Raw genomic sequence first — 12,569 nt, forward strand, 5'->3', positions numbered from 1 at the left:
AGTCAGTTTCCCTTTCAAAGTCATCTTCTCGTGCACCTCTGGGCCACTTCCAGTGCAGCTGCTATTTTTATACCGCTGGTTGTTTTGTCTCTTCTGCACTGTGCACTTTGTGATCTCACCGTGGACCTTGATGTTTGTAGGAAGGAAACATCAAATTTTTGCTTCAAACTGAGCTGTCATCACTGGTGAAAGAAAGTGACCTGTGATACTGTTAGCTGTGTTCGGTTAGAGTCCAAGGTTTCAAGCACAACCAGGAGCATCCTCGTGGTTTTTTGCCTTGTTATGCACAGGTTGTGCAAAGTGACATGTAAAGCTATAAACCCAGCTTTCTACTGCCACATCCTGGAATACCTGCCGCTGAATATAGCTGAGTTTCTACGGTTTTTCAGTGGATGACAATAAATCTTATACCATTATGAACCATGTTTATTACCCCTTAAACGGGGAAACAGTTTATTCTGCTACTGATTCTTGTTTGGTGTCGTTTCTTGGATTGGATGATTAAAGTCTGAGATAGTGGCAATTTAACAGTTTATTCGTTTAACAAAGGGGGGCCTCAGTAGCTGTGGATAAACCAAACACAGGCACAAACGCCTGAGACCTCCTCCTCATGATGGCAACCAGCTTGGCCCCACACTGCTGTGAGATGGCATCGTGAGTCACCCAGCAGGGTTGTGTTGTTTACAGAATATTTGTGGCCAACATTGTTTGGCATCGGCAGGAAGGATTTGGCATGTTTTCAGGTGTTAGTACTGGACTGCAAATGATTGACAAAGCAGCCAAAGTCCTAAGAAAAACTTTGATAGACCTCAAGAAAGGCTGGAGAACTATTGCTCAAGACCACTTTAAAAAATTCCACAAAAATCTGACTCCTTGGAAGCAAAATATAAAGAAATGAGTGACTCAAGACACCGTCAAGCTTTGATGAAATACGAATGAAATTAAGTGACAACAAAATATAAATTCAGCCTAATTACGGGGCCTTACTCGACACTCGCCTTGCAAGCTGTGTAAGTCCCCCGAGAGTCTGCCTAACCCCCTACCTGCACACACCTTCGCTCCCACCTGTCTGCCCCACCAGCTGTGTCCCACTCTGTCTCTCAGTCGCTGCGTCCTGCAAAACACCCCACCCCCAGTTCCTCCCCCATAGCAGACTATCTGATTGATGATTGGTACTTCCAGGTGACCTCAGACCCGTTTCCATGCCTCCCGAATATAACTGGATGGCCGAGGCCAAGGAACCCAGCATGGGCAAGAGAGGGAGCCGAGGTACACACACACAAACACCTATACATGCTAAAGCACAGCCCTCACACACACTGTTCAGACTGGTGCTTTGCTTCATACTCAGCTCAACACATTTCAGCTCATCTTCTGGTTATCCATGGTGGTGTGGTTGTGTGAGGATACATATCTACCAGGTATGTATCTGACAGGGTGAAAAACGAACATAAATGCAAAGCGACTGCATTTATACAGCTGCCCTGGAAATGTGGATATTTCAATGTTCCCGATTTTACCCAGCTTCACCTTTTTTTGCGGCAAGACTCGATTTGTATTCAGCTGGGGATCCACAACTCTGCCATCAGAGAGTCTATGAATAATATTAAAGCACAATACAAATGTTGGGGTTCTGCCCTTCTCCCTCTCCTTCTCGTTCTCTCTGTAACTTTTTCGTTTTCTAATATTTAAGTGTTCGGATAAGAAGCAAATTAGGTAAGATGCATTGTCTATGTGGAGCCAAAGCAGTATAAAACTTTCTGTGACCAACAAGATTTAGTTGTTGTGGTGCCTCCCAAATCAACATAACCACTGCAGACAGATTAGATGTATGTCCCCAGCTGTGGCGCCATATCAGATGCAACAGCTCTGAGGCACTTTTATCCTTTTCTGTTGGGTTTTTATCTGTAAGGGTCTATTCAGTCTTGTCTGTTTCCGCTCTGCTCAGGGCTTCTCCTTTGACTCTTATATGCTATCTCCCCCCCTCTGTGGTTTTCCTCTTACGGTCATCCAATCTATTGATCCTGTCCATCATCTAATGTCCATGTCCCTTCAATCCCCCTCCTCTTCCATACAGATTCAGACAACTCCCTCCTGCGCTACCTTAGTGACGACAAGATCCTGGTGATCGAGGAAGAACCCGAGGGTCCGAGCAGAGAAAGCCGCCGGGATTCCACCAGACGCTCGAGGCGTAAGAGCCGTAATCCCAGCAGCCCTAGTTTTCCCATCAGCCCCTCCATGCTGTCCTCCACCCTGCGCCTAGACCAGCCACCTGAAGCTTTGCCTGTAAGTACATTAGTTTTGAACATTTATTGTTGCCTTTAAATACAGGGCGAGTAAGTTATATCCACCTTCATCAGGACACAAGCTATTTTAAAACAGACTGAGTCCAAGTGAAACAACTGTCCCATGGTCAAACCAGTTTAGACTGACATTCTTGATAGAGCCTTGTAGTCATATGGAGAACATATAAAGGAGCCAAAGAGAGGGGAAGTCCACTTTGCTGTCTCCACAAAATTCAAAAGCCAGCATCTGATGGCTTTTGTAGGCATTAATGAATGCATGACATCTGTGAAGGCACCATTAATCCTGGACGTATACAGAATTTTTGGAGCAACACGTGCTGTCATCCAGATAATGTCAGTTGAAGAAGAGGAAACCAAAACACATTTACACATCTTAAATCAGCATGCTCAAAACACAAAGAGCTCAGGGTTAAAGTAACCTGCATTCAAGAAAACAAACTTTTCAAAACTAAATTAAATGGTGCTGGAGCCTATCGAAGCTGGCAAGGAGCAAGAGGCACACAGAGGTGGAAAACCATTTATCCTCACATCTACACCTAGGGCCACGTTACAATCACCACTTATCTGTGGACTGGGGGAGGAAACTCAGGCCCGAGCCGGCCAGTGGATTCGAACCCAAGGTCTTCCGTTGCTCCACTGCTAACCAGCGATGCTCTATCATCGACAAAAGTAGCAATAATTGTTCAAAAAGTAACAAGCAATTATATTTCTGACTTGATTCTTGATTTTCTGTTTCCTGATAATTAATTTCCAGATGTATTTGATGTCTGACATTAACCATGGAGGAGACAGGCTTGGTACTGATAGAAAGGTGCACACAGAGCATCACAGTTTGTTGTTGTCCAACACCAACAGACAACAACACGTGAGAGCACGTGAGCATCAGAACTGGACCACAGAGAAATGGAAAAAACATGATGAATCGTGTTTTCTTTTATATTACGTGGATGGCCAGGTGCATGTGCATCACTTACCTGAGGATCACCTGGCACCAGGATGCACTGTGGGAAGAAGGCGAGCCGGCGGAGGCAGGATGATGCTTGGAGTAATGTTCTGCTGGGAAACCTTGGGTCCTCCCATCCATGTGGATGTTACTTTGACCTGTACCACCTACCTGAGCATTGTTGCAGACCATAAACACCCTTTCATGGAAACTGTATTCCCTAAAGGCTGTGGCCTCTTTCAGCAAGATAGGGCGCCCTGCCACAAAGCAGGAATAGTTCAGGAATGGTTTGAGGAGCACAACGAGTTTGAGGTGTTGACTTGGCCTCCAAATTCCACCGATCTCAATCAAATCGAGCATCTGTGGGTCCACCCTTCATGATCCACGAAGCCCCTACAGGGTTTTTACAGTCTGTTGCTAACAACAACGATGCCAGACACCACAGCACCGTTTCAGGGGTCTAGTGGAGTCCATGACTCGACCAACACATTATTAGGCAGGTGGTCAGAATGTTATGCCTGATCAGTGTATTATTCAAGTTTGAACATTTCCTAATAAATATGTTATTTACTTTGTTTTAGTAACTTTTTTCGGACTACAGTGCTCAGCTGTTTAAGATTATTGAGCCATTTTTAAACACTAAACTACTGATAGACACCAATTTAAAGGTTTACACCAGGGGTGGGGAACTGCAGGTTTTAGAGCTCACCCTGGGTCAACACACCTGAATCAAATGATTAGTTCATTCCCAGGCCTCTGGAGAACTTCAAGACATGTCGAGGAGGTAATCTATCCATTTAAATCAGCTGTGTTGGATCAAAGGCACATCTAAAACCTGCAGGACACCGGCCCTCGAGGCCTGGAGTTCCCCCACCCCTGGTTTACACCATCATTAGGATTTACTGGTCTTAGGACTAGGTTTTTCTAAGACAGGGTTAAGAAACGCACTGAAACAAAACACCGACCTGTTACCTTCATTTTCTTTAATTTTAATGCCTGTGTATTTCTAGCCAAACCTTTCTCCTTATTATCAAACATCAGATATGTCTGGAAATTAAGTATCAAGTGCTGAAATTATCAGAAAATAAGCAACAAGCAACAAGAGTTTGGAGAAACAGAAAAGAGTTTCAGAAGTGAAGCAGAAAAATAAATAAGATTAATAAACAATCAAAATCAAAGATGTAAATGAAAAATCTTCAGAGGAACCACTGAGTGTAGCGGAAGCTTTGTTATTAGTGAATAACACGTCACAAAGCTGAGCAAAAGCATTAAGTCATAACTACAATTGCTTGTTCTTATCATCAGAGGCATCTGGGCCTCTGAGAAGGCACCTGCCGGTGGCTGTAGGACAGATCGTGGTGTTCGCACCTTCTGACATGCTGTCGGTTGTGTTTGTGTGCATTTGTCAGGTAGAGGACACAGAGGAGAGCGACAATGATAAGTGTTATTGCACGGCCGTCAGCATCGCCCATGACGAGAAAGACAGTGACACCGAAGCACTCCCCTCTATAGCTCATATGTTTCTCCCGTGCGCAACAAGCTCACGTGCACGCGGCTACGCGCAAAACAAACGAGCATACAAGGAGGGCATTTGTATGCAGGGTAGCCATCTCACGACTCATCCTAACTCATCCTAATATCCCCCATCTCCTCAGACACGCCTGGGTCTAAATAGGAGTTTATTCTGAATAAACACACACGCTCCCGTGCGCACACACAGGAGCACGTATCCCTGTGAGTAGGTGTATGACTCAGCATCAGCTAGACCAATTACAAGCGCAACTGACAGACTGTGCTTAAAACACTACGCACGCAAACACAAACACGCACACACACCACACGGCAAGCTAACAGCTTAGCTCACACCGGCCCTCTCTAACCCTCTCGGCTGCGTGTTTCTCACGGTGGTGAGTCATACCTGTTTGGTGGGACATGAAGTATACCATCCTGCACTAACAAGCATATGCTAACCTAAATGACCCGTGGGTTTTGTCTGTCTCATTTCCTCTGATTCGTTTCTATCATAGCAACAGTTTGGCAAATGTCACACAAACTGAACGGCAGACATTTAGAAGATTTTTTGTTTTGTTTTGTTTTCTAGTTTTTGCACATTTTTTACAGTGCATGCCATTAGATTGCCCATACAGGTGAAGTATTCTTAATATCATGTACTGTAAGATGTGCAGTGTATAAGGCTAGCAAAAGAACGTGCAACGGTACTTGTGTTGCAAAATCTCCTGGAAGACTGCAAGGATTATGAGATAATGAAACCCCGACTGAGCCCCTGCTCTCCAGCAACAAATGCTCCTAATGATCTCGTCGCACTGTGGCTCAGGATCTGAGGATCCCTTGAGCACAGAAAGCTGCACAAGTAGTCCCATTTGTTTAAGAAGAATATTTTGTGATAATGGATTTTTTAAAAAAATAGATGTTTTTAAAGGACACCACAAGTGAATTCACTGAGCTGCAACTAGATTTTTATAGTTAGGTCCATACGTGTTTGACATTGTCACAATTTTTGTAATTTTGCCTCTCTACACCACCTCGGTGAATTTTAAATCCAACAGGCTAAATGTGGTTGAAGTGTATCCTTCAACTTTATTTCAAGGGTTTTTTACAAAAGTACTGTATTAACTGTTCAGACATTACAGACATTTTTCCACGCAGACCTGCATTTTCAGAGGCTTAAAAGTATTTTGGCAATTCACTGACAAGGAGTTTTGCTGCCAGATGATCTTCCTTCATTATTCCATAAACAATTAGGCAAATTATAGATTAGTATTGATTGTATGTGTCCAAGGGGTATTTGGTAGCTTTTCCCTGAACTCTTAATATGAGGTACAAAGAGATGTTAATGCACATGAAGGAGGGCCTTATTGGGCTGAAAAAAAACTATTTAGGAAGATGGGGAAAAAGCTTCTAGTACAATCTGGTTATTCTTTAATATAAGGAATGCATTGGAAAACTCAGCAAGAAAGACCACAGGAGACAACTAAAGACTGGAGATTTCTTTACTTGGTTGGCTTCACAACCTCTAACCAAGTCAAGAAGCCTCTTGAGGAGGAAGGTGTGTCATTGCCAAAGTCTTCAATCAAGAGATGATTCATGAATAGAAATACGGAGGGTTTAACACCAAGGTGCAAACCACTGATTACACATCTAAGAGAACACCTAAAAGAGTTTGACCACATCCTCCGTCTAACATGGTGGAGACAATATTATGGCATGGGCATGTATGGACACCAGTGACCCGGACTAGTGTTTGTTGATGATGTGACGTCTCATAGAAACAACCGGGTGAATTGTGAAGTGCGCAGGGCTGCACTCTCTCCTCATATTCAGTCGAGTGCTGCAAAACTGATCAGGCAGCACTTCACGGTGCAAATAGCGAGCGTGCTGCAAAGCCAAGAGATTCACAAGGTAAAGAAACGTGACATCCTTCAATGAAGTCAATCAATGACAGCCGAAGAGAAAAGTGGCAACAACTGCAGTAAAGGCCTAGCAAAGTCTGCACTTTAATAATTGTTTGGTATTTTCATTAAAAATCCTCTGCAGTGGTGCATGAAGCAACATTACAAAATTAGCACAACTGTCCAAATACTTATGAACCCAACCCATTGCTTAAGTAAAAAAATCAAAATCCTACTTTAGTGGCCTGGGAAGTATAAAATTTTTAGGATCAAAACATATTTAAAGTGGTTACAACAAAGTGGTTTATAATGCAAAATGTCACTTTTCAGGAGCATATATCTATTATATTACTGGGACACTCTCCCCCTTCAGGTCATTATGTTTGTGGTGTTATAATTGGGAGCAATTCTCGTAACACTGCAGTTAGCCACAAATAGTTTGCCTGCAGACTGCAACATAAAACAATTCAGTAAAAAAAGGCAGTGCAGTGCTGATGAGTCTTGATCCTCAGCTTTGCTGTGATCCTCACGTTATAGAGTCTAGTAACTGTGGTGTTTTCATTTTAGCTGTTATTCATTCATTTATACAGTGCAGTGTAAATATGCGTGCAGAATTATGGAAGGTTTCAGAGGTTATTTAATGATTTTTATTTCTTTTTCAGAGAGGTGCAGACACACTGAGGGCAGACACAACAGACAGGTGAGTTTGTGTCCGTGGTTGTTCGGCGGTTTCACCGCTTGCTTGTGATTGGTGGAAGAGGTTGTGAGAGTCGTTTGTGCTGACTTTCAGCTCTGTGCCTTCTTGCAGGTACTCGGGCTCAGGAAGCTCGGGAGCCGCCTCCATGAGGAAGGTGAGGGGGAGAACAGTGCTAAGGGGACTGGCTTTATATTTCTTAACATGCTTTATTATGATGGGATTTTTCAAGCAGCACTGCCTTCAGTATACTGATTCTGACTCTGGCACCATTTTAATGAAGCAACAGTTACATCAACAATCTCCTAGCAACCGCATCTCGCTGTTACATGGAGATCGATTATGTCTTAATCGCTGAACATACAGCCAGACAGGAGCAGGAGAGATTTCTGAGATTAAATCAATTTAGCACTTCTATAGTTGAATAAAAAGATAACAGTCGGGTAAGTTGAATTGGTTTCCATTTTTAGGCTACTGTGGCACAGGGAGCTGGTTTAGTCATTAGCCCCAGTCTTTTCTCTAAAGCAACATGAGTTGTCGTGTACAGTGACTAACCTTGTTTGACTGTAAACAGACAAACAAATAGCTGCTAGGCTTGTTCATTTGTGTTAGTACTAATGCTCTCACCTAAACACGCATTAGCTTCTTTGATCTACAGTTTTTTATGTAGAAAATTCTTGTGGGAGAATCATTTGGGTGCAGCAGGCTGACTTTAAACACCTATACCTGACTGAGCCTGACTGAGAGTGCAGACAAAGGTCTGCATGGATAAAGTCCAACTCTTCTGAGCTTCAGAGTTTGGGCCACAGCCTTCTGGCCAGCTGTACAAACATCTAAGGATCAAAACCAAAAGAGCAAAAAACTCATTTATTCTCAAGGCGGTAGTCTAGCCACTGGTGTCATACTTGGACTCGGGTGATGGAATGCACAGATATATAAAACAATTGCATTTTACTCTATGCAAATCATGGTTTACAGCTGCTGACATCCACTAGACTGGTATAATAGCTTTGGATTGCTGCTGTTTCTGTCTGGTTTATGCACTTTTATTGCCTCTTGGACGACATTAAAGTTTTCTCAATCTAAGTCACTAAGAAGAAATAAAACACTTTTGTACTCGCATATAAAAAGTTACGATGTTAAGCTATAAGGGGCTCCCTTAAATACACACAGTTCAGTAGTTGTTTTATCCCATATAGCCTTAAGTCTGGAAGCTTTTGTCAGCTGGTTTTCGATATTGCTGTGTATGACATATTACTAAATGACTTTATAACTGGTCACAGGTGCTATTGTTCAGTAAATGTCATGCTAGCAACTTCATTTACAAGAGTAGAGACATTACTGTCAACACAGGAAAAACAGAGGGTTGTTTCTATCCGGTATACATTTTAATAAAGTATGAAGAATATCTGCTGTTGTTGTACAACCCCAATTTAAAGAAAAAAAAACCTGTGGTGCAGTGTAAAATAAAAACATAATTTAGAGATTTGAAATTGTCACAAACTCATATTTTATTCACAATAGAAAACTGAAAACATACCATATTAGAAAAACATTCCTTTTGGCAAAGAAATGTTGTCTGGTGTGATGTAGGATTCTAGCTGCTCCACAGTCCTCGGTCTCCTTTGTCATATTTTTTTTATTTTCAGTTAGTTCAGGTGTGGTTTGCAGGCAGGCCAGTTCAGATTCTTCTTCTGGGAAGCTATGCTGTTGTAAGAAATCCAGTAAGCAGCTTAGCATCATCTTGCTGAAATATGCAAGGCCTTCCCTGAAAAAGACGTCAGGGAAGTCCTTGCGTGCTGAAACATGCATGTTGCTGTATATGCTTCTCAGCATTGATGGTGCCTTGCTCGATGTTCAAGCTGCCAATTCCATAAGCACTTACCCCATACCACCAGAGATGCAGGCTTTTGAACTGAACGCTGATACCAAGCCGGATGTTCCCGTCTCTTCAGCTCAGAGAACACAGCATCATGTTCACATACAGTTTCTTCCTATACAGACTTTTAACTTTGTTTGTAGACACTGATTTTTGGAAGTTCATGCAGGGATATGTACAGTGTAGCGAGGAATGTTACATTGGAGAGACCAAACAGCAACTTCACAAACACATGGCACAACATAGAAGAGCCACCTCCTCGGGACAAGACTCGGCTGTCCATCTGCATCTAAAGGACAAAGGACACTCTTTCGAGGATGCCAATGTTCACATTTTGGACAGAGAGGACAGATGGTTTGAAAGAGGAGTGAAAGAAGCCATTTATGTCCACTGTGAGTGACCATCTTTGAACAGAGGCGGTGGTTTACGACACCAACTGTCTGCCATCTATAATCCAGTTCTGAGATCCCTTCCCAGACGCCTTAACGCCCACTCACATCCTGGGCCATCTGACCTCAGGAAATCACATGATAGGGTGGGATTAGGTTTCACAATAAGCTCACCCGAAACCTTGGCTGCTTGTGACCTACACCCGTTTTCACACCATGGCTCGTGTGATTAGGTAGAGGATCATTAGGGGGTCCATTGTCCCTCTTGGGGGGGGGGACACTCCCACAGGGCTTAAATCTGGGACTTTCCACCATTTGACCCTAGAACTGAAGAAGCTTCTTGGATGAGAGGTGAAACATCTTTAAGCGACTTAAAGAAATCCAGACGCTTTTCTTTCCAAGCTCCTTAGACTTTTCATTAGATAGTAAAATAGCTCAATTTAAACATTTGATATGTTTCCTATGTTCTGTGGTGATTAAAACATACGTTTATGAGACTTGCAAATCACTCCAATCCGCTTTTACATTTTATACAAGATCCCAACTTTTTTGGAGTTAGACTTGTATTTTATTAAATTACTAAAAGTCTAAAAGGTACGGAGCCCCGCAGGGGACATGGGAGAAAAAAAAAATTAAGACGGACTTTTGCGAGATCTCGCAAAACAAACTCGGGATCTCGCAAAACTTTTGCGAGATCCCGAGTTAGTTTTGCGAGCTCTCGCAAAAGTCCGTCTTAATTTTTTTTTTCTCCCATGTCCCCTGCAGGGCTCCGTAGTAATCCTCTTTGGAGTGGGCCTGATGAAATTTTGAAAAAAATCAGCTAAACATTGCGGTGTGAGCTAGCCGCTTAGCTGTGTGGTACATCCATTATACAACCACAGACTTTCTCTCTAATATCTTTCTTTTCTCCCCCATCTAGTCTTTCCATTACACCTCCCTAAGAACGAAAACCAAAAAGAGAAGTAAAGGTAGGTACTTTTCTCTTTTATTTTCCAGTGTAGGATCTTCACAGTAACACACTGCAGTGCTGCATGTATGGGAGCATTTGAGGCCCCCGTGATTTACCCTGAAAAAGTGTGTAAACTCCAGACATGATCACTCATCACTGTGAGATAATGACAGGGATTAAAATTCTCCCAGAGATAAAGAATAGACTCCTAACATTTGGATTTCATTTATTAGCATTAGCAACTTCAAATACTGATTACATGTTAGCACACACAGAGTACTTATTTTCACTGTCAGACCTTCAGGATTCTTGATCTTTCTTCTCACCCTCGCTAGGTTCCCTCACTAGTGCCAGTCGAAGGAGAATCTCCTGTAAGGATCTCGGCCACGGTGACTGTGAAGGCTGGCTATGGAAAAAGAAGGACGCTAAAGGCTACTTCACCCAAAAATGGAGGAAGTACTGGTTTATCCTCAAGGAGTCTTGTCTCTACTGGTACACCAACCAAAACGTGAGGCATCACATTCAAAAACACAGCAATGTTGACGTGCTTGTTGTTGCCAGAACTAATGAACACCAGCTAGTTGTCACAGTTTCAACACAAAACTTCACCAGTCCACATATGAAGTGTAATACAGTGTCTAATACAGATACATTATTATATTTCAAATGACTATAATGGCTGTCTTTCAAATTAGAGGCCAAATTAGATTTTTGAATAAAAAACAAAAACACCATATGAGGCATTATTAATAGCATATAGCAATGAGTGCTACAGGATATTAATGTTAATGATTTCTCTTCAATTTTGAGGCTTTTCTTTCTTATTTATGAGGTTCTGTTTCTGCCGAAATCAGGTTCACATCTCCAATGTTATGTTTCAGACAAACATTTGACAAAACATCATCTTACTTCCTTTCATTTGGCTGTGTTGTGTAGTTTTGGCTATAGAACCAGCCAAAGTAATAATGATCCTCATTATTACTAGTAAAAAACAAGAAGCCAGGTGACACATAAAGACAACATGCAGAACCAGAAGTACACCGACACAAAGATGACTTGTCGGGTGATTTGTGAGGTGACAGATGTCGGCGGTCTGCCTGTCCGTGCTGGAGTACAGTTCAGAGTTGACGTGAACCTTTTCATTTGACACAGAAAGTGTGCATGTGAACATAATTTTAATACAAATGGAACCCCATACTGTTCCTGTAATGAAATCTTCTCATAAAATCAAGAAAAAAAGGCTAATATCATTTCTACATCTCTGTCGGCGTGTCTTATAATTGGACTGCAACTAGGAAATGCATAATTTAGTCAATTAAAATAAAATAATACTTTTTTCAATTGAAAAATGTCATTACAAAAAAAAGTAAACAAAAATTAATTTAATGTTTTACAGCAAAGTACTGAAAAATTTCTCGCTGATTTTGGTCCGTATTGACATGACAGCAACACACAGTTGTCTGTGAACGATATCTGGTGAATGTGGAGGCCATTTGATTGTCACGTTTAAGAAACCAGTTTAAGATCGTTCGGTTGATCTCATTATCCATCAGAAGATGGGGACATTTAGGTTATAAAGGGATGGACATGAACAATACCTGGGTAGGCTGTGGTGTTTAAACAATGCGCTCTTGGTACAAAGGGGCCCAAAGTGTACCAAGAAATCCTCCTCTACATCACTACCAGCAGATGAGATGAGGCAGGATGGATCCATGCTTTCATGTTGTTTATGCCAAATTCTGACACTGTTGTCTGTAGCAGCAGAAATCGAGACTCAGGAGACCAGGCAAATTCTTTCCAATCGTCTGTTGTCCAATTTTGATTAGCCTGTGTGAATTGCTGCCTCATTTACCTGTTGTTAGCTAACAGGAGTGGCGCCTGGTCTGGTCTTCTGCTGCTTACTGTTGCCTTCCTATCAGCTCGAAGTAGTCTGCCTAGTCTTCCACCTTTGACATGTTTTCTCTTTTTCAGACCTTTGTCCTTAAACCCTAAAGACAGC

General features: G+C 42.2%; 1 protein-coding gene across 5 annotated transcripts in view; it reads left to right on the forward strand.

The window, feature by feature from the left end:
* The window catches only part of LOC146392081 (connector enhancer of kinase suppressor of ras 2), a 64,177-nt gene that overhangs the window by 41,180 nt on the left and 10,428 nt on the right, over positions 1–12,569 (forward strand). For 4 of the 5 annotated variants that reach the window (XM_084941131.1, XM_084941147.1, XM_084941165.1 and 1 more), the window contains 6 exons: positions 1,183–1,269; positions 2,078–2,286; positions 7,322–7,359; positions 7,468–7,510; positions 10,541–10,589; positions 10,906–11,078. In XM_084941131.1, the coding sequence (XP_084797257.1) occupies positions 1,183–1,269; positions 2,078–2,286; positions 7,322–7,359; positions 7,468–7,510; positions 10,541–10,589; positions 10,906–11,078 (599 nt within the window). The remainder of the gene's footprint in view (positions 1–1,182; positions 1,270–2,077; positions 2,287–7,321; positions 7,360–7,467; positions 7,511–10,540; positions 10,590–10,905; positions 11,079–12,569) is intronic. The other variant, XM_084941156.1, reaches the window with a different exon arrangement.

The sequence above is a fragment of the Perissodus microlepis genome, chromosome 2 (genome assembly GCF_051167445.1).
Source record: "Perissodus microlepis isolate ML-2025 ecotype Zambia chromosome 2, ASM5116744v1, whole genome shotgun sequence".
NCBI lineage: Eukaryota > Metazoa > Chordata > Actinopteri > Cichliformes > Cichlidae > Perissodus > Perissodus microlepis.